The sequence below is a fragment of the Sinohyriopsis cumingii genome, chromosome 5 (genome assembly GCF_028554795.1).
Source record: "Sinohyriopsis cumingii isolate HCF-2022 chromosome 5, ASM2855479v2, whole genome shotgun sequence".
NCBI lineage: Eukaryota > Metazoa > Mollusca > Bivalvia > Unionida > Unionidae > Sinohyriopsis > Sinohyriopsis cumingii.
In genome coordinates, this window is record NC_142965.1 from 134,224,452 (window position 1) to 134,246,695 (window position 22,244).

At 34.1% G+C, this 22,244-nt stretch overlaps 1 protein-coding gene across 2 annotated transcripts in view; it reads right to left on the minus strand.

Annotated features, from left to right (window-relative positions):
• LOC149800275 (ferric reductase 1-like) overlaps positions 1-22,244 on the minus strand; it is a 65,445-nt gene that overhangs the window by 15,352 nt on the left and 27,849 nt on the right. For both annotated transcript variants that reach the window (XR_016421353.1, XM_089959861.1), the window contains exons 7-13: positions 21,858-21,953; positions 18,074-18,266; positions 16,112-16,222; positions 12,127-12,242; positions 8,861-8,947; positions 6,004-6,075; positions 996-1,095 (exon numbers count right to left, since the gene is read on the minus strand). Coding sequence is in view for 1 of the 2 variants with exons in the window: in XM_089959861.1 (XP_089815987.1) it covers positions 996-1,095; positions 6,004-6,075; positions 8,861-8,947; positions 12,127-12,242; positions 16,112-16,222; positions 18,074-18,266; positions 21,858-21,953 (775 nt within the window). In the remaining variant the exon portion in view is untranslated. The remainder of the gene's footprint in view (positions 1-995; positions 1,096-6,003; positions 6,076-8,860; positions 8,948-12,126; positions 12,243-16,111; positions 16,223-18,073; positions 18,267-21,857; positions 21,954-22,244) is intronic.

The window sequence follows — 22,244 nt, forward strand, 5'->3', positions numbered from 1 at the left end:
AGTTATAGATTCTGAACTTTTTGCAACCACCATCAAATTGCAGTATGCTGACACATCAAAGTATTGCCTAAATTTTTCCTGAACATCATCTTGGAGTGTGATAGTAAATAACACTATCAGATCTGCTACATTTTTGAAACATCAGTTGTAAGATTTGATTCACAGAGGGACTGGAATGTTTCCCAATCTGCCATTTTCAGTTTCCATCTCTGGCCTAACCTTTAAAGTTTTACAATTTCCATTTGTGGCCTCACTTTTGAGGCATTTCAATTTCATCTGTGTCCTAACCATTGAGGTTTTTAAATTTCCATCTCTAGGCTAACCATTTAAGGTTTTTCAATATCCATCTGTGGCATAACCCTTGAGGTTTTAAATTTCTTTCTCTGGCCTAATCCTTGAGGTTTTTCAATTTCAATCTCACCAAATCTTTGAGCTTTTTCAGTTTCCATCTCTGGTCTAACCATTTGAGGTTTCAGGTGCATATAAGATACAATGGAAAGAGATCACTACTAAAGATGTCACCACCAAATTCCCCTGAAAAGTCAGCTAAATAAGCTGGATTGCAGATGATCACATCAAGGAGTAGGAACCTCTGGCAGGGTGTATTTAGGTATACAACTTGTATTAAAAAAGTGGAAACAATGTTTTCTAATTTCTTTCATTTCTCACAAAAATCTTTGCAGCCCCAAAGTGTATGGTGGCTTTTAATGTCACCATGTAAATCAAAATGTATTGGTAACTTTTCAATAAGATTGTATAGATCAAATTGATTGAATGAAGTGTTTGGGAAGAGATACAGAGCAAAATGTAAGTTTTGTGTATGGACACAAATATATATGAAGCACTGTAAGATCTTAGCCAGAACCCATAGGCTTTCATGGGACTACAGTGACATCATATTATATATATATATATATATATATATATATATATATATATATATATATATATATATATATATATATCTCCATAATGGAATTATTAGTAATACTTACTGGACAATATGTGAGAACTTGTTCCCACTCCCCAATGTGCATAGTTGAAAATCTTTCTCTTTGGAGCACCTGGATGTGGTCTAAATAGGGCCATGACAGGCTGTGAAGATACAAGTTTATTTTTCATCAAATAGGAAAATAAACAATTAAAGTACAAATACAGTAAAACTTCAATTACCTAGACCAATTGGGAAATCATTTGGTGTTGAAAATTTGTTGTCTAAATAATCAATTGGGGATTTAAATTTTCTGGCACATGATGCAAGTCCATATGACTGAACAACCTAAATAGTTTATTTCAAGATAAATGGCACTATATATTTAATTATTTCTATGGGTTTGCAGTGTTACATCTCAAGCAAGCCCAAGGGATTTTCTCCCACCCCAAAATGCCAGTATCCCCTTCAACATATCTTGATCATTATATTGGAACAGAGGTACATAAAATATCCACTTAAAAGCTCAATCAAGAGACAACACTGGTTTTAATTTTCATTGGTACTTAATTCATTGATTGATAAAGGGGGAGGCATTATCATAAATGATCAGTGAATCATTCTTTGTTGGGTCTATAAATCTGGGGTTTGAAGCAAACATATAACAATTAATAAAATGGCAATATCACAAATAAAAGTGAATTCACATCACATTTTAGATTCTTGAATTCCCTTCTGCTTTTTAAGACTGGATTTTCATAATGTTATTGAACAAATACCAAACAAGAGATCCAGGTGGGGTTGATATCATTCCAATGCTTACAGAACTAAGCAGCTGACTATTTCACTCAGCAGACTCTGGCACTATTTCAAATACAGGCACATTGTCTATTATGAAGATAAAATTGGTCAGATTTATACACAATGCACTTAAGTATTATAAGAATACAACCCTATATAAACTACCTCTATGTCTTTTAAAATTAAAGGCAAAATTAATATGCATAAACCTCACTCAACAACTTAACATAGATACTGATGCTGTGAACCATGTTACTTTTATCGAAATCAAAGGGAAATATACTCTCAAGAAAGGTAACTCTACCAAATGAAACGAGTAATATACTCTCAAGAAAGGTAACTCAACCAATCAAATGCAAATCACCGCATCCATATATGCAGAGTTCATTTACTGCAGAAGCTAAGTCCATGATGATTTAAGCTTATTTGTCCAGCTGGAGAAGAATTTGATCAAAATTTAGTCTTCAAACTGGTAACAAGCTCATCCAGTCAGATCAAATGATTACCTCATAAATATGCATGATCTTGCTTGGAATCAAATCTATCCAACATTTTGAAGATACAAGACTATTCAATAAGCTTGATCAAAGCATAGGTTGTGGGAGTATGGGCAAGTTTAGCCAATTAGACGCATGAGAAAGTCATTAGTAGTGTGGGTCTTGCTCATACTCATCTGAGATCTTGATGATCCAAGTCTTTTACAAAGTTTTCTCAACATCAAGGACAGAAATATGGTTTCTTCAGCAATAAGAAACTCAGACAATCAGATGTAAGATTATCTGATATAAGCAGAGATCTCACAATAATATTCATTTAAAACTTTAATCATAGAAGCCAACGTGTCAAGTTTGACAACAATCAGAGCAGAAATAAAGTTACTAGAGTAATCACAACCTCAGCCAATCAGATGCAAGAATGCCTCATTAATATGCTTAAATCTCCATCATAATAAAATTTGTACAGGGTCCAGCCACTTCCAGGTTGGATCAAAAGTATAGCAGCAATATGCCTTCCTGAGTAGAAACAAGCTCAGCGAATCAGATTCAAGATCTCATTAATATATATGGATCCTGCTCATTGTTTTAAACTTTTGAGATCTTTTAGAAACAAGCCTGTATTCAAAGTTTGATCAAAATAGGATTAAAAAACATTGCCTGTAGAGTGGTCAGCAAATTAGATGCAAGATTGTCTCATTAATATGAATTCAAACTCATCTAAAACCATAATGATATAGCATATATTCCAAGTTTTTCAAAATTTGATCAGAGGAGATGAAAAGCTCAGTGAATAAGATGCACGATCACCTCAATACTATGTGTGGATCTCACCAGTTATAACAGTTTTCAGGATCTCGATAATATAAGCATATAATCCAAGCTTGATAAAAATCAGATCAGAAATGTGGTCTTCTGAGTGGTAAAAAGCTCAGCCAATTAGGTGCAACATCACCTCATTAATATGCATGGAACTTGCACATTATCAAAATCTTCTGAGGTCTTATAGACAGAACAATATACTCCATCTTATAGACATAACAATATACTCTAAGTCTTATAGACATAACAATATACTACAAGTCTTATAGACATGACAATATACTCCAAGTCTTATAGACATAACAGTATACTACAAGTCTTATAGACATAACAATATACTCTACATTGTTTTATAGACATAACAATATACTCCAGGTCTTATATACATAACAACATACTCCAAGTCTTATAGACATAACAATATACTCCAAGTCTTATAGACATAACAACATACTCCAAGTCTTATAGACATAACAATATACTCCAAGCCTTATAGACATGACAATATACTCCAAGTCTTATAGACATAACAACATACTCCAAGTCTTATAGACATAAGAATATACTCCAAGTCTTATAGACATAACAACATACTCCAAGTCTTGTAGACATAACAATATACTCCAAGTCTTATAGACATAACAGTATACTCCAGGTCTTATAGACATAACATTATAATCCAAGTCTTATAGACATAACAATATACTCCAGGTCTTATAGACATAACAATAAACTCCAAGTCTTATAGACATAACAATATACTCCAGGTCTTATAGACATAACAATAAACTCCAAGTCTTATAGACATAAGGATGTACTCCAAGTCTTATAGACATAAGGATGTACTCCAAGTCTTATAGACATAACAATATACTCCAAGTCTTATAGACATAACAACATACTCCAAGACTTATAGACATAACAACATACTCCATGTTTAATAAAAATTTGACCATAAGAAGTTCTGTCAATGAGATGTATGCTCACCTGAAATTTGAAATCATCCATAATATAACCTACATTCCACATTTGACCAAAATATGATTATATATCCAACATTCCATGAGTGACCAAAATATGATATAGAAACATGGCCTATAGAGTGGTAACAAGCAAATCTTGAGACATGGATAACAAATATAGGGCCATACCACAAGCTTACTTGGACTTAGAGTCAAGTCAGCTAAAATTAAACTTTCTTTAAATTCCTATTTTAACGTTATAATTATTGCTGAAATATAGACTTTTTTCTAAATCCACCTTTTTCCCAGTTTGAAAATATCAAGTTAGATTATGCACAAGTCAAATTTGGTTGGTTTCTGGTGATTTCTACGCAAACATTTCCATACAATTTGTTTATGCTTCAGGGTTTTGGAAAACCTTTCAAGATTTAGACCTCAGAAAGAAATGTAAGTATAACATGTGTTAATGATACCAAGCCAGGATGTGTGATCATTGAAACTGCTGTAATAGAGATCTCAAATTAATGGGAAGGGGCAATAGTTCCATCAAATATGTACATGAAAAGAGAAAAACATTTAAAATGCACAACCAGATGTACAGAACTTGAAAAGTGTAGTCATTCTCTAGTAGCAATGAATGGTGATTAAGGAAAGTTGCTTTTTCAAAGATGCTTGTCAGACTGGACAAACATCATTTTAAGCCATGTCAAAATTATATACTGTAAAATTGATGCAGAACAAGTCCAATATACAGTTTAAGACAAGTAAAACTGATGCAGGACAAGTCCAATATACAGTTTACAACAAGTAAAACTGATGCAGGACAAATCCAATATACTGTTTACAACAAGTAAAACTGATGCAGGACAAGTCCAATATACAGTTTAAGACAAGTAAAATTGATGCAGGACTGGTCCAATATACAGTTTAAGACAAGTAAAACTGGTGCAGGACAAGTCCAATATACAGTTTATGACAAATAAAACTAATGCAGGACAAGTCCAATATACAGTGTAGGACAAGTAAAACTGATGCAGGACAAGTCCAATATACAGTTTATGACAAATAAAACTAATGCAGGACAAGTCCAATATACAGTGTAGGACAAGTAAAACTGATGCAGGACAAGTCCAATATACAGTGTAGGACAAGTAAAACTGATGCAGGACAAGTCCAATATACAGTTTATGACAAATAAAACTAATGCAGGACAAGTCCAATATACAGTGTAGGACAAGTAAAACTGATGCAGGACAAGTCCAATATACAGTGTAGGACAAGTAAAACTGATGCAGGACAAGTCCAATATACAGTTTAGGACAAGTAAAACTGATGCAGGACAAGTCCAATATACAGTGTAGGACAAGTAAAACTGATGCAGGACAAGTCCAATATACAGTTTATGACAAATAGAACTAATGCAGGACAAGTCCAATATACAGTTTAGGACAAGTAAAACTGGTGCAGGACAAGTCCAATATACAGTTTATAACAAATAAAACTAATGCAGGACAAGTCCAATATACAGTGTAGGACAAGTAAAACTGATGCAGGACAAGTCCAATATACAGTGTAGGACAAGTAAAACTGATGCAGGACAAGTCCAATATACAGTTTATAACAAATAAAACTAATGCAGGACAAGTCCAATATACAGTGTAGGACAAGTAAAACTGATGCAGGACAAGTCCAATATACAGTTTAAGACAAGTAAAACTGGTGCAGGACAAGTCCAATATACAGTTTATGACAAATAAAACTAATGCAGGACAAGTCCAATATACAGTTTATGACAAATAAAACTAATGCAAGACAAGTCCAATATACAGTGTAGGACAAGTAAAACTGATGCAGGACAAGTCCAATGTCACATGCTCAACAAGACATTTTGCCAGCTGAAAGTAATGAAGATGTAATAGTAAATATTATTCAAATTTCATAGTACTATAATGAATATAAATTGCAAAATATGATTGCATGCAGCAATACTTACATTAATAATAGTTAGAGCCATGATAATGATGCCCAGTATGGGATGAGCCATCTCAAACTTTGTATTGCCAATCTGGAGAATAAAAAGACAGCATTTTAAATGTATTGGCAACATAGCATTCACAGCTCAACATGCTTCCTCTAGACCATCAAAAACCAGTCCAAGATACAATTTTCTTGGGTTGTACATGCTGTGGACCCTAACTAACTAGACTTGATCCCTTAATTTTAACTCCAAAGGATTCATAATTTACCTTAATAAATCAAGGAAGAAGACCAGGCTGATACAAAATATCCATCATATTAATAGGAAACAGGATTAGCAAACCATCTTTAGATTCAAGGGCAATAATGATTATGGACAACAGACTGAGTGCAGTGGGTTCAACCTTTTCCATTTGTCGATGAGTACAGTGGGTTCAACCTTTGCCATTTGTCTATAAGTACAGTGGATTCAACCTTTTCCATTTGTCTATGAAGAATAAATCATTTTTTCCATTAAAAGCCCACTCAGTCTTTACCCACTCATCCACCAGAATAGAATGGTGTAATTCAAGAGGACAATATTATCAATTTCAACCTCTCTATAGATGTCCTTCAACAAACAGGTAATGTCTTTCATGGACTTTATTGGATACAAGTGGACATGTCTGGCTGTTGATAAACAACTGACTCTTAACCAGATGCATACTGTACTGATACACATTCATGGCTGAAAGTATATGCATACTGTACTTATACACATTCATGGCTGAAAGTATATGCATACTGTACTTATACACATTCATGGCTGAAAGTATATGCATACTGTACTTATACACATTCATGGCTGAAAGTATATGCATACTGTACTTATACACATTCATGGCTTAAAGTAAAAGTATTTTTCAATATAAAAAATAGTTAACATACTCTGTTTCTTGTACAAATAAACATAAATATACTCCAATGAAGCCAAATGTGTTATTTTTATTTTTTGAAATATTACTATATGTGTGTGTGTGTGTGTGTGTGTGTGTGTACTATCCAGTCATGATAAGATGAAAAGGGTCAAGATCCAATGGATGAGACATTTGTTTCATTGGCTAAGAGTCAAGTAGTCATGTTTGATAACAGCAGTCATCTAATTAGTAAATTTGTATTATTTCAATCACACCAGACCCAATGTTTTTGTAAACTACAGAAAATTCCCATAGAATACAAATGTCATTGGATTGTTCTCCTAGACATACATCCAGGTATAGTTTCATTCATCAAGTTAGTAATTTCCTGCTAGACTAATTCACCTTAACAAGTGTCAAACGTTTGTTACTACATATAAGTGTAATGTGACTGCAGAGCTACAGGTGTGTTTGTTTCTACATTACCTACATAATGAAGTCTTTTAAAAAATGTATAAATTGAAAAGGATTACAGTAAAATATGACTATAATGAGGATTACAGTACAATATGACTATAATGAGGATTACAGTAAAATATGACTATAATGAGGATTACAGTCAAATATGACTATAATGAGGACTACAGTAAAGTATGACTATAATGAGGATTACAGTAAAATATGACTATAATGAGGATGACAGTAAAATATGACTATAATGAGGATTAGTCAAATATGACTATAATGATTACAGTAAAATATGACTATAATGAGGATTACAGTAAAATAGGAATATAATGAGGATTACAGTAAAATATGACTATAATGAGGATTACAGTAAAATATGACTATAATGAGGATTACAGTAAAATATGACTATAATGAGGATTACAGTAAAATATGACTATAATGAGGATTACAGTCAAATATGACTATAATGAGGGGAACCACAGCAGCTCAGTTGGTAGAGCATGTGACTTGAAATCTAAAATGTTGCAGTATACATTGTCAAGTATTTTTTTTACACTGTATACATTGCTTAGTAATTGTATACACTATATATATTGTCTACTATTATTATACACTGTATTCAATGTCTAGTATTTTTATACACTGTACTGATTGTCTAGTATTGTTAAACAATGTATATTTATTGTCTAGTGTTTTTTATACACTAGTAATTTTACAGAATATACATTGTCTAGTATTTGTATACACTGTATACATTGTCTAGCATTTGTATACACTGTATACATTGTCTAGTATTTTTATACACTGTATACATTTTCTAGTATTTTTATACACTGTATACATTGCCTAATAATTTTATACACTATATACATTGTCTAGTATTGTTATACACTGTATTCACTGTCTAGTATTGTTATACAATGTATTCCTCATCTAGTATTTTTATACACTGTATTCATTGTCTAGTGTTTTTATACACTATATACATTGTCTAGTAATTTTATAGAATATACATTGTCTAGTATTGTTATACAATGTATGCCTCATCTGGTATTTTTATACACTATATGCCTCGTCTAGTATTTTGTCTACACTGTATGCCTCATCTAGTATTTTGTATACACTGTATGCCTCATCTACATTTTTCATACCCTGTATGCCTCATCAGGTATTTTGAAATGCTGCACAGTATTTTCTATACTTAATCTTTACATGTATGCAGTTTTCTATGCTTTGCATATTTTTCAGAGGAAGTATTTTATTTATTTCATTCCTGAATCATGGACACAATGGTTTGTTGTTTCAACTCTCAGTTCCTTTCTGTAACCGATCATGTTGGACTGCATTACTGACTTCTGGACAGTCTGTGTGATATTCATAAAAACTGTCATAGTGTGGGGTGGGGAAAGAGACAATGTATTTTTATAAGTAAGTAATATTAGTGGATATGATGTTATGTCATCTGAGTATAAACTTAATTTAAAAAAAAGAACATCATTCACATACCTCTCTGTAACCTCGAACATGGATGAATATAATGATGAAAGATACAGCCACAAGCAAGAGCACTAGGACCATGCAGGCACGATGAAGCTGAAGAAGAAAAACATGTCAAAGAATGTATGTTCAAGATTGGGTGGGGTGGAGGAGTGCACTATTGTGATACCTTATATCTATCAATCAAACAGTTCATCGATCTGTCCATAACTCTATAACATTGTTTCCTAAACTGCTGCATGGACATTCACTGAACTTTACATATTCGAAGAACAATTATCCAATATCATCCATGGATGAAGATTTTATTTGGTAATTGAATATTAAACATCTGGTAAAAAAAAGAACTGTGAATAGAAGGATCTGGGTTAAACGGGTCCAATAATTGTACATTTGAGTGTATATTGATCAGATTACATGGGTCCAATAATTGTACATTTGAGCGTACATGTATCAGATTACACGGGTCCAATAATTGTACATTTGAGTGTATATGTAGCAGATTACACGGGTCCAATAATTGTACATTTGAGTGTATATGTAGCAGATTACACGGGTCCAATAATTGTACATTTGAATGTATATGTATCAGATTACATGGGTCCAATAATTGTACATTTGAGTGTATATGTAGCAGATTACACGGGTCCAATAATTGTACATTTGAGTGTATATGTATCAGATTACATGGGTCCAGTAATTGTACATTTGAGTGTATATGGATCAGATTACACGGGTCCAATAATTGTACATTTGAGTGTACATGTATCAGATTACACGGGTCCAATAATTGTACATTTGAGTGTATATGTAGCAGATTACACGGGTCCAATAATTGTACATTTGAGTGTATATGTAGCAGATTACATGGGTCCAGTAATTGTACATTTGAGTGTACATGTATCAGATTACACGGGTCCAATAATTGCACATTTGAGTGTATATGTATCAGATTACATGGGTCCAGTAATTGTACATTTGAGTGTATATGTATCAGATTACATGGGTTCAATAATTGTACATTTGAGTGTATATGTATCAGATTACATGGGTCCAATAAGTGTACATTTGAGCGTATATGTAGCAGATTACATGGGTCCAATAAGTGTGCATTTGAGTGTATATGTAGCAGATTACACAGGTTCAGTAATTGTACATTTGAGTATATATGTATCAGATTACATGGGTCCAATAAGTGTACATTTGAGTGTATATGTAGCAGATTACACGGGTTCAGTAATTGTAGATTTGAGTGTATATGTATCAGATTACACGGGTCCAGTAATTGTACATTTGAGTGTATATGTAGCAGATTACACGGATCCAGTAATTGTACATTTGAGTGTATATGTAGCAGATTACACGGATCCAGTAATTGTACATTTGAGTGTATATGTAGCAGATTACACGGGTTCAGTAATTGTACATTTGAGTATATATGTATCAGATTACACGGGTCCAGTAATTGTACATTTGAGTGTATATGTAGCAGATTACACGGGTCCAGTAATTGTACATTTGAGTGTATATGTATCAGATTACATGGGTCCGATAAGTGTACATTTGAGTGTATATGTAGCAGATTACACGGGTACAGTAATTGTACATTTGAGTGTATATGGAGCAGATTACACGGGTTCAGTAATTGTACATTTGAGTGTATATGTATCAGATTACATGGGTCCAGTAAGTGTACATTTGAGTGTATATGTAGCAGATTACATGGGTCCAATAAGTGTACATTTGAGTGTATATGTAGCAGATTACACGGGTTCAGTAATTGTACATTTGAGTATATATGTATCAGATTACACGGGTCCAGTAATTGTACATTTGAGTGTATATGTAGCAGATTACACGGGTCCAGTAATTGTACATTTGAGTGTATATGTATCAGATTACATGGGTCCAATAAGTGTACATTTGAGTGTATATGTAGCAGATTACACGGGTACAGTAATTGTACATTTGAGTATATATGGAGCAGATTACACGGGTTCAGTAATTGTACATTTGAGTGTATATGTATCAGATTACATGGGTCCAGTAAGTGTACATTTGAGTGTATATGTAGCAGATTACATGGGTCCAATAAGTGTACATTTGAGTGTATATGTAGCAGATTACAGGAGTCCAGTAATTGTACATTTGAGTATATATGTATCAGATTACATGGGTCCAGTAATTGTACATTTGAGTATATATGTATCAGATTACATGGGTCCAATAAGTGTACATTTGAGTGTATATGTAGCAGATTACACGGGTTCAGTAATTGTACATTTGAGTGTATATGTATCAGATTACACGGGTCCAGTAATTGTACATTTGAGTGTATATGTATCAGATTACACGGGTCCAGTAATTGTACATTTGAGTGTATATGTAGCAGATTACACGGGTCCAGTAATTGTACATTTGAGTGTATATGTAGCAGATTACACGGGTTCAGTAATTGTACATTTGAGTATATATGTATCAGATTACACGGGTCCAGTAATTGTACATTTGAGTGTATATGTAGCAGATTACACGGGTCCAGTAATTGTACATTTGAGTGTATATGGAGCCGATTACACGGGTCCAGTAATTGTACATTTGAGTGTATATGTATCAGATTACATGGGTCCAATAAGTGTACATTTGAGTGTATATGTAGCAGATTACACGGGTACAGTAATTGTACATTTGAGTGTATATGGAGCAGATTACACGGGTCCAGTAATTGTACATTTGAGTGTATATGTATCAGATTAAATGGGTCCAGTAATTGTACATTTGAGTGTATATGTAGCAGATTACATGGGTCCAATAAGTGTACATTTGAGTGTATATGTAGCAGATTACAGGAGTCCAGTAATTGTACATTTGAGTATATATGTATCAGATTACATTGGTCCAGTAATTGTACATTTGAGTGTATATGTATCAGGTTACATGGGTCCAATAAGTGTACATTTGAGTGTATATGGAGCAGATTACATAGGTCCAATAATTGTTCAATGGATGTCAATGCCTGCATGTGCTTAGTTATTATTATTTAGTCAGGCATTGATTGTTTACACTACTTTGACACTGAAAAGGTTGAAAAATTAAAAAGGTAATTCACTGAAGTTATCTAATTGAAATTTAAATTCCAACACTTAAAATCCATTTTACCATTTTTTATCAACTATAAAATGCCATTCTACCTCAAGCTCTCTTTTCTTAGGATTGTGAAACAATAGAACCCAGCATAAGAAATATTAAATAAAATGATGTAGTTCAATATTTACCTGAAACCAGACTTTTTCACCACATAATTTGGAGTCAGGCCAAACAGGTTTGTAGAATCTTGGTAAGACTATTCCAATGCTGGCAAGTAAGATCCAACCAACAATCATTAGAGATCCTGCATGGGAAGAAAGTATACCATATACATCCAATCAACAATCATCAGAAAAACTTTGTCTAAGAAATAGAACTGAATGAAAAACTATTCTTATTCTTTGTCCGTTAAATGCAAATCACTTTAACCTGCTATAATATTATGTAATTAAATGGCCGGGCAAGAGATTGCTTAACACATTTGAGCATCTAGGTGGAATTTACAATATAACATAAAGACCTACCATTGATAACTTCAACATTTTTAAAATCTAATTTCCTGGAATTTTTACATTATGCTTATGAACTCTGCTAAATCATTGATAATTTTGTATTTAAAAAAACATGTTGTCTATAAATAAACACAAGCTAGTGTGGGCAGAGAATTATGTTTTTCCAAGAGCTTAATTACAACATTATGGCAAGGTAATGATCTTATACACCATTCCGATTCATTTAATCTACTTGAAATTAGAATTTACACTCCTAATTGTTACTGTACATTTTTCCGATGGATATGTTCCATAAAATTATCATTATATAATTTAGTTAACCAAGTACAAAATGTAAGCCATCGTGACTCATACAGGAGACAATTTTGTAGATTGATCAAAATGCAATATTCATCTAAATACCAAACTGTCAGCAGTATAGACCAAGATCTTCTGCCACAGATCATGTGATGACAGATCAAGGCTCTTTCCTACCCCAAGTTTAAGCTATCTGCAAAGTTTGGTCTAAGACTGTAATGCAAAATTAATGTTTTTATTCAGAAACCAGTTTTCTTCTTTCAGTGACAATGACATTGACCTTTTGACCCAAATGTTTGCTGTTGTTCTCTTTACTCCAAGTGGAAGTCATCCACACAGTCTGGTAACTAAGCAGGTGGAGAACTTGAACTATTATACAGAAAGAATACAGGGAATGGTACAATTCCAAAAATTCACAAAGAATTTCCACTTCTTCCTTTTAACTGATAAGTGTTGCAACTATCTCTTACACTCTTAAGCAATGCAGTGGAGCCCTGAGTGGCTGAGTACTCTAAAGCACTCACTATTACAGATCTCTGCCATCTCACCTTTCTACATGGGTTCGAGTCTCAGGTTTGGCCAATGTGGGTATGTGAGAAAGCTTGCCAGTAGTTTCTCATAGGTCGGTAGTTCTTTCCGGGTTTTCCCAGGTTCTTCCTCACCATTAATACTGGCTGCCATGTATTGCCTATCTTGTGCTGAAAAATGGCGTTAAACCCTACAACAACAATAACAACTGCAATACAGTAGTTTCAAATTAGATGATGCAGTGGACACACTGGATGTCAGATTGGCACCATTTTCATTAGGAACAAGTAGTCATCATTAGAAGTCCTTTGGTAAAAACCCTATGTCATAATGACCATCTATTGATGGTGAAGTAGTGACATCAATAACATGGTCATCACTGGATGTACAATTGGCACCATTATCATTTTCGAAAATTAGGGAACAAAATTATGATGATTTCTATTGGTGAAACTCCATGCTGACATATATGGCCATTCACTTGGGAGGAGTAGAGCTAATTATTTTTCAAAATTACTCCCACAGTGGCCATATTGAGTCTCTTTGTACATGTATCATTTTAGATCAACTAGACACCATAAGAACCCTTCTGATTAAAACGCTGTCAAAATGACTTTTCATTTAAGAGGAATATTAATAACAAGATTTTCAAGACAGCCGCCATATTGGATGTCAGAAGGGCATTAGTTCATGTCAGGAACAACAACACATGTTTAAATTCATCCGGTGAAATCCCCATGTTTATATCACTTTCTCTTATGAAGGAGTAACAATAACAAAATCTCCAAGATGACTGCCACAGTGGCCATATTTTATATCAGACTGGGCCAATTTTCCTTTAGGACCTAGACATCATTAGAAATCTCTTAGTGCAAGCAGAAACTTCATATAAACGGCAATCTTGGAGAAGTAGAAATAACAAGATTTTCAATATGGTTATTGTGGTGGCCATATTGGAGATCAGAGAAGCAGTACTTTCATTTATGATCAAAGAAGTCTTTTCAGTCAAACTCCATGAAAATAAGACCATTAATTATGGAGAAATAGTGACAAGATTTTCAAGATGGCCACTGTGGTAGCCATATTAGATGTGTAACCAGCACTTTTTTTTTTAAGATCAGCTAGACATCATCTAATGTAAACCCTGTGTCAAAATGTCCAACCATTCTGGAAAAGTGGTGATAACAAAATGTTCAAGATGGCCACAGTAGCAGCCATATTAGGTATCCAAATTGCCCCATTTTTATGTGGGACTGACTAGACCATGAGATAAATGTGTGTGTTAAATTATTATGTGGGACTAACTAGACCATGAGATAAATGTGTGTGTTAAATTATTATGTGGGACTAACTAGACCGTGAGATAAATGTGTGTGTTAAATTATTATGTGGGACTAACTAGACCGTGAGATAAATGTGTGTGTTAAATTATTATGTGGGACTAACTAGACCGTGAGATAAATGTGTGTGTTAAATTATTATGTGGGACTAACTAGACCATGAAATAAATGTGTGTTAAATTATTATGTGGGACTAACTATACCATGAGATAAATGTTTGTTAAATTATTATGTGGGACTAACTAGACCATGGGATAAATGTGTGTGTTAAATTATTATGTGGGACTAAACTCGACCATGAAATAAATGTGTGTTAAATTATTATGTGGGACTAACTATACCATGAGATAAATGTTTGTTAAACTATTATGTGGGATTAACTAGACCATGGGATAAATGTGATTAAATTTCATGGCAATCGTCTCAGTAGGTAGGGTAGCAACACAAAAACTTGTGCTAACAGATGGACATACAACATACAACATACAACAGTCTATCACATTAGCAAAAGCTGAACAAAACTGAAAAACTACCTCAATGGCCTATACAGCTAATTAGATCATTTACATATGAATACAAATAATCCTATCAAGTTTCATTCATTTGTGAACTTCAATTTGTGTTTTTCAATGTTGCTAACAAGGTTTGTTTAAAAAATGTTTTAGTTCAAAAGTTATAAATCATGTAAGAATTGCTGCAGTGGTTTTGAAAATCTAGTTTTATCAACATATTAATACATACAAGATGGTACAATTTCCTATGCCTACCGAATCTGGGTATAACTGAGACTTGCTAACAAGGATTTTGTTAACAATGTTTTATAAAGAACAAATATGCAAACGTTGCAATGGGTTGAAAATCTAATCAGGCCAATGCATATTAATTTATGCTTTCCAAATTTCATTTATCTATTTTTGTGGAAGATATCCTAACCACATACTGTATACTGTTATTCATGTTTACATAACATAATAGCACACTATCTTTTATTATGTATTGATTTTTCTAAAACAATACTGGAAGGTATAAGCTTATTTTCATATGAATATGGGAACAAGTTCTTAACACTTTTCTTTCATAATAAGTCTATATTTAATAATTATTTTCATATGAATATGGGAACAAGTTCTTAACACTTTTCTTTCATAATAAGTCTATATTTAATAATTATTTTCATATGAATATGGGAACAAGTTCTTAACACTTTTCTTTCATAATAAGTCTATATTTAATAATTATTTTCATATGAATATGGGAACAAGTTCTTAACACTTTTCTTTCATAATAAGTCTATATTTAATACATATTTTCATTTAATGATAAGCATATCCTGCATTATAACTTGCTATAAGTTTAGTTAAGAAAGCTTTTTCCATTACTAAGATAACATTTTAAGACTGTAAAAAGCAGTTGACCATGTCCTCACCCCCCCACCCCATTGGCCAATGAGCAGGGGATTCTGCTAAAGTCAGACTTGATGTACATTAAAGCCTCACCATGGACTTTGACCAGAGACACGGTAGCAGCTGCTGTGAGGTCCTCCATGGACTGGAGATCTGCCTTCTTTGGTGATACCTTTGGGGGAGTGGAATGCTGTCTCTTGGAAGCTAAAATGAAGAAAATATTTTCAATAGATATGTAAGAAATCATGTACTTCCATTAATTATAATGCAGTGTCTCAAAGACATGAAATCTGTCACACATGGCTAATGTGAAACATGTCTGTTCATGTTGTAAAAGCTGATGCACTATAACTACACATAAAACATTCATTTTGTGCTAGTCTAAACAAACATGGTTGGATATCTAGGTAGTTTTCACTAAAATTAACATAATACAGCAACCCGTCACCATAAAGATATTCAATGGAGAAATAAAAACATGCTGCATTATCGGTAAGGTTAGCATATATGTATATGGGATATATTAGAACTAGTATTACTACTTTAACGTAATTGGATCCACAATATCACTAATTCACTGTCCAATATATTTTAAAGACAGAAACTTTGTGTATTTTTTGTTTAACTTCTTTATCATTATGACTATGTGAGTGTGTGTATGTGTGGTGACAATTCATGACACAATTTTCATTCTATTAACTACTTTTTGTTTGAAAGTGAATGCTTAAAAACCGCCTCTTTTCTTTTCTTCAAATTTAAATCATCAGGCATTTTTTGTTCAGTTATGTAAGTAGATAACTTCTTCTCAACTTTATAAAATCACTTTTTGGGGTCATGCACAATATGTCCCCACCCCAACAACAAAACACACTTTGGAATCTCACCCCCGACCCCACTACACCATTGTCTGGAGGTTGGTCAGTACGCTAGACTTGTCTAGTACTGCTGTTTAAGTCAAGTAATAAACTGAATCTCAGTTGTGTTCATTATAAATATTTTTATAAATATTCATGAATCTCACAGAATTATGCAGATTGGATCTTTAATTTTAAACATCTCATTGCTTATTATATCATTTGAATTATTTTATATAATCTTCACTGCTAAAAGCAATTACTGGAGAATAAGTATGTACAGTATTGAGCTAAAAGCAATTACTGGAGAACCAGTATGTACAGTATTGAGCTAAAATCAATTACTGGAAAACCAATATGAACAGTATTGAACTAAAAGCATCTACTGGAGAACCAGTATGTACAGTATTGAGCTAAAAGCAATTACTGGAGAACCAGTATGTACAGTACTGAGCTAAAAGCAACTACTGGAGAATGAGTATGTACAGAACTGAGCTAAAAGCAATTACTGGAGAACGAGTATGTACAGTATTAAGCTAAAAGCAATTACTGGAGAACCAGTATGTACAGTATTGAGCTAAAAGCAACTACTGGAGAACTAGCATGAACAGTAGTGAGCAAAAAGCAATTACTGGAGAATGAGTATGTACAGTATTGAGCTAAATGCAATTACTGGAGAACAAGCATGTACAGTACTGAGCTTAAAGCAATTACTGGAGAATGAGTATGTACAGTATTGAGCTAAAAGCAACTACTGGAGAACGAGTATGTACAGTACTGAGCTAAAAGCAACTACTGGAGAATGAGTTTGTACAGTATGGAGCTAAAAGCAACTACTGGAGAACGAGTTTGTACAGTATTGAGCTTAAAGCAATTACTGAAGAATGAGTATGTACAGTATTGAGCTAAAAGCAATTACTGGAGAACGAGGATGTACAGTATTGAGCTAAAAGCAATTACTGGAGAACAAGTATGTAAGTATTGAGCTAAAAGCAAGTACTGGAGAATGAGTATGTACAGTATTGAGCTAAAAGCAATTACTGGAGAATGAGTATGTACAGTACTGAGCTAAAAGCAATTACTGGAGAACAAGAATGTACAGTATTGAGCTAAAAGCAAGTACTGGAGAATGAGTATGTACAGTACTGAGCTAAAAGCAACTACTGGAGAACAAGTATGTACAGTATTGAGAACAACTTACCTGCAGATCCTGATCCAAGTGCAAACATGAGATACCAATCTTGATTGAGGTCAAAGAAAGTTGTACTTGAGGAGGTAGCTCGCTTTTTACGTCTGCCACTTGAAACAAGGGTAGTTGTTTTGATCCGAGAAAATGAGCAAGTAAAGACACCATTTTCCAACTTTCCACCCATTCCAGTAACACCGTAGGATGGCTGTAACAAGTACAGTAACTAAAATTGCATGAAGAGGTCCTGAAATCTTTTTCTGACATTATGGCATATTTTAATATTTTGATGAAAGAGTGTATGAATAAAAATGCAATGTAGCAATACTCTGTTCTGTTTAAAAACTTTTCCATTCCAATACACAGATTCAAACAATGTAGTGTAAAAGTGCATGATGGTATAATTACATCAGATGTGCACCTGCGTTTAACATTAATAATGTACATAATGTACATATTTTGGAATCTTTCTCAACATTCAGTCCTTTTTTATCATACATGAACTCTTCTCCAAAAAAAGAATAATTAGTTTACACATTGAAAAAATTATTTTTTTAGGTAAAAAAATGACATGAAATAGTATAAATCAATGTCAACATTTAGATTATTAAAATCTCAGTGTTCATTAGAAAATAAAAAATAAAAGATTAATTTTTTCAAGATGACAATTAGAATTCAAAATCATACACTAAGAACTAGTTTGATAGACCAAAATAAAGGTATTGAAAAGTTATAAGATTTCTAGTTTACTTCACTGCATACTTGTCACTGCATACCTGTCAATGTTTCAAAAGCCAGGTAGGGAGATTGTATCAAAACATAAGGAGATTGGGACCTAATATCATATCTACCATGTCTAATATGTGTGATATTCTCAAAGGATGCACTGTTTCTTACAAGTTCCATTTTCCCCACAGGGCATGCACTCTTTTGAGATTCTGAATAGCTGTGGTCAAACTGCACAATAGCTAAAGGCTGGTTGTAAGCAAACAAGCAAGAAAACCAGTCTGAATAATAAACAGTTAATCCTTATCACAGCAATTATCTTTTACAAAGAACTGGTCCTCCAATATGATTGAAATCAACCCATATTCTCCAGTGTGCTATGTAAACACCATCAGTTGACTGGCAAATAAATGATACCATATTTTTTCATAACTAGCAGTGCGTAAATATGCCGTCTGTAGTCAACTTACATGTGGCAACTCTTTTTGCCCACATCTTTTTTTATCCCATCTTATTTCCTTATTCTGAACTCAAAAGGCAATTAACATTGTTAACTGTTATTCTGAATTCATTTTTTAGGGTGCATAAGCTGTGTGGTATGTTTATTCATTCATTCTTATAATTTAATGATGGTAATTAATGTTTGTGTATATGGTGCAGCAATGCCAGGTGTTCACTTGTGTCAGTTTCTTTGATGGGAATGGAGATGCTACAGCATTCACAGAGGTCATTTCTTGGGACTGAAATTAATTGCTGACAATTTTATTGTTGTGGTTTATATTTTGTTTTGTTTATTTTCTGATTTTAGTATTGCTGTAGGTTTAAAACATGACTTAATTGATGCGAATGTTTAAACTTAACATTCTATTTGCTGAAGAAAAAACTCTTGGTAGTGTGATTATTACATCACAACAGTATTCACGAGTGATAAAACAAAACATGGCTTCTGTGGTTTGCATATGACATATCTATTTCTGTATGACTTTATAAAAAAAAAGAAATGAAAATCGACAGACTTAATGCAATAATCAAGGAGTTATTAAGCCTCATTCCACTGTAAACAACACAGACCAATATCTGCCATCACATAATACATCATGTGGTGGCAAATCAGGGACAGTGTCATTTACACTGGACCCAGTTTGTCATGGTACTTTTGCCACGAAAATTTATGGACACAAAAATGCCATGCTAATTTGACCATCTATTCAGGACAAATAGCAATATAAAAAAATTCAAGATGGCTGCTGTGGCAGCAATTTTGGATGTCCAAACAGCACCATTTCTTTTCCTGACCAACTAAGCCATGGGATAAATGTGTGTGTAAAGTTTCATGGGAATCAAGCAGAAGTTTACAAAGCTGGAGGCTTGCACATGGCACAGAAATGTACTGAATACTTCCAGTCAATGTGGAGTCAGGGAAAATTATATACCAGGCGTACAAGAATGTATCCATCATCCACTGATATGAGTAGAAAGGCAACATACAATTCTGTGACAACCATGGGGACATCTCTTTGCTGTCAATAGCCTGCAAAATACTTGCCAGAATTCTGCTGAATCATCTTGTTCATCACATCAATCAAAGGCTCCTGCCAGAGTGTCAAGGAAAGGACAAAGGACCACAGACATGGTGTCTGCATCTCATCAACTCCAGAAGAATTGCCAGGAACAGAACTCCAGCCTGTACACAACATTCATAGACCTGATAAAATCCTGACACAGTCAGCCATGGAGGCCAGGAAGATCATGGCAAAATTTGGTTGCCCAGAGAAATTCATCATCATGGTTGGGAAATTCCATGATAGCATGGATGATGGTGAGTCATATGAACCATTGCCAGTCACCAGATGAGTCAAGCAGGGCTGTATGTTGGCTCCAACCATCTCAAGTCATCTCTGAAACACTTCAATATCGACCCCAAGTCTTGGGAAAATCTCATACATGATCCTCTCATCCATACTGAAGCTACAGACACTGAATGCAAGAGAACTGCAGAGGCAGTGCAGATGCACGAGCAGGGAAAATCTCAGAACTGCAACGCATCCTCTTTTGATCAAGCAATCCCATGTGGCATCTCCTGATAAGTGTGCCACATACAGTGCTGAGACCACAAAGTGGCTTGATTAGCCATTCATGTACTCAAAGAAACCAAACCAGTTAGTAATGTCATGATCATCTGTGAACTCAAAGGATGACAAAACAACAATCTGTCAGGTTAGTAAAGCTAGGTTAATAGTTTGAAGACTAATTCACCTTTTTTCATGTGCCCAAACTCTTACTGTACAAATAATCACTGGGAACTTATCTGCATATCAAATGGGCACATGTGTGGTATTTGTTTCCAATTCATGTGTTACATACTGTCCCCACTCCAATCCGAGTGTTACATACTGTCCCTACTCCAGTCCCTGTGTTATATACTGTTTCTACTCCAGTCCCTGTGTTATATACTGTTTCTACTCCAGTCCCTGTGTTAAATACTGTCCCTACTCCAGTCCCCATGTTATATACTGTCCTTACTCCAGTCCCTGTGTTATATACTGTTTCTACTCCAGTCCCTGTGTTAAATACTGTCCCTACTCCAGTCCCCATGTTATATACTGTCCTTACTCCAGTCCCTGTGTTACATACTGTCCCTACTCTAGTCCCTGTGTTATATACTCTCCCTACTCCAGTCCTTGTCTTACATACTCATGTCTCTAGTCCAGTCCCTGTCTTACATACTGTCTTTACTGTCCCTGCTCCAGTCCCTGTGCTATATACTGTCCCTACTCCAGTCCCTGTGTTCTATACTGTCCCTACTCCAGTCCATATGCTATATACTGTCCCTACTCCAGTCTCTGTGTTATATACTGACCCTACTCCAATCACTGTGTTACATACTGTTCCTACTCCAGTCCCTGTGTTATATACTGTCCCTACTCCAGTCCATATGCTATATACTGTCCCTATTTCAGTCCCTATGCTATATACTGTCCCTACTCCAGTCCATATGTTATATACTGTCCCTATTTCAGTCCCTATGCTATATATTGTCCCTACACCAGTCCCTGTGTTATTTACTGCTTACATTATCCAGTAGCACATTTGATTTTCCAGGATTGTAAGATGAGTATGCCTTCACTATCCCTGACTCCAATGAACAGTCTGCCACGCTGTCGTCACCCTAAAAATAGAGGTAATACAGAAGTAATAAAAATATTATTGATGCAGTCTGAATATGTACCAGTGTTATATGTCATACTAGGAAGTAAAATTCAAAGGACACTGTAGTGATATCAGTCTTTCTTGGTGCATGTAAATTCTCTCACAGAAATAAATATTTCTTCTGGTATAAATTTTTCCCCATCACATTCTTGGCTATTTACAGTAAATTTATTCACATGCAGTAAATCTAAATCAAGTCCTTATATAATATTCTGATAACAAATTAGAGTTTGAGTTATTCTGAGTAACC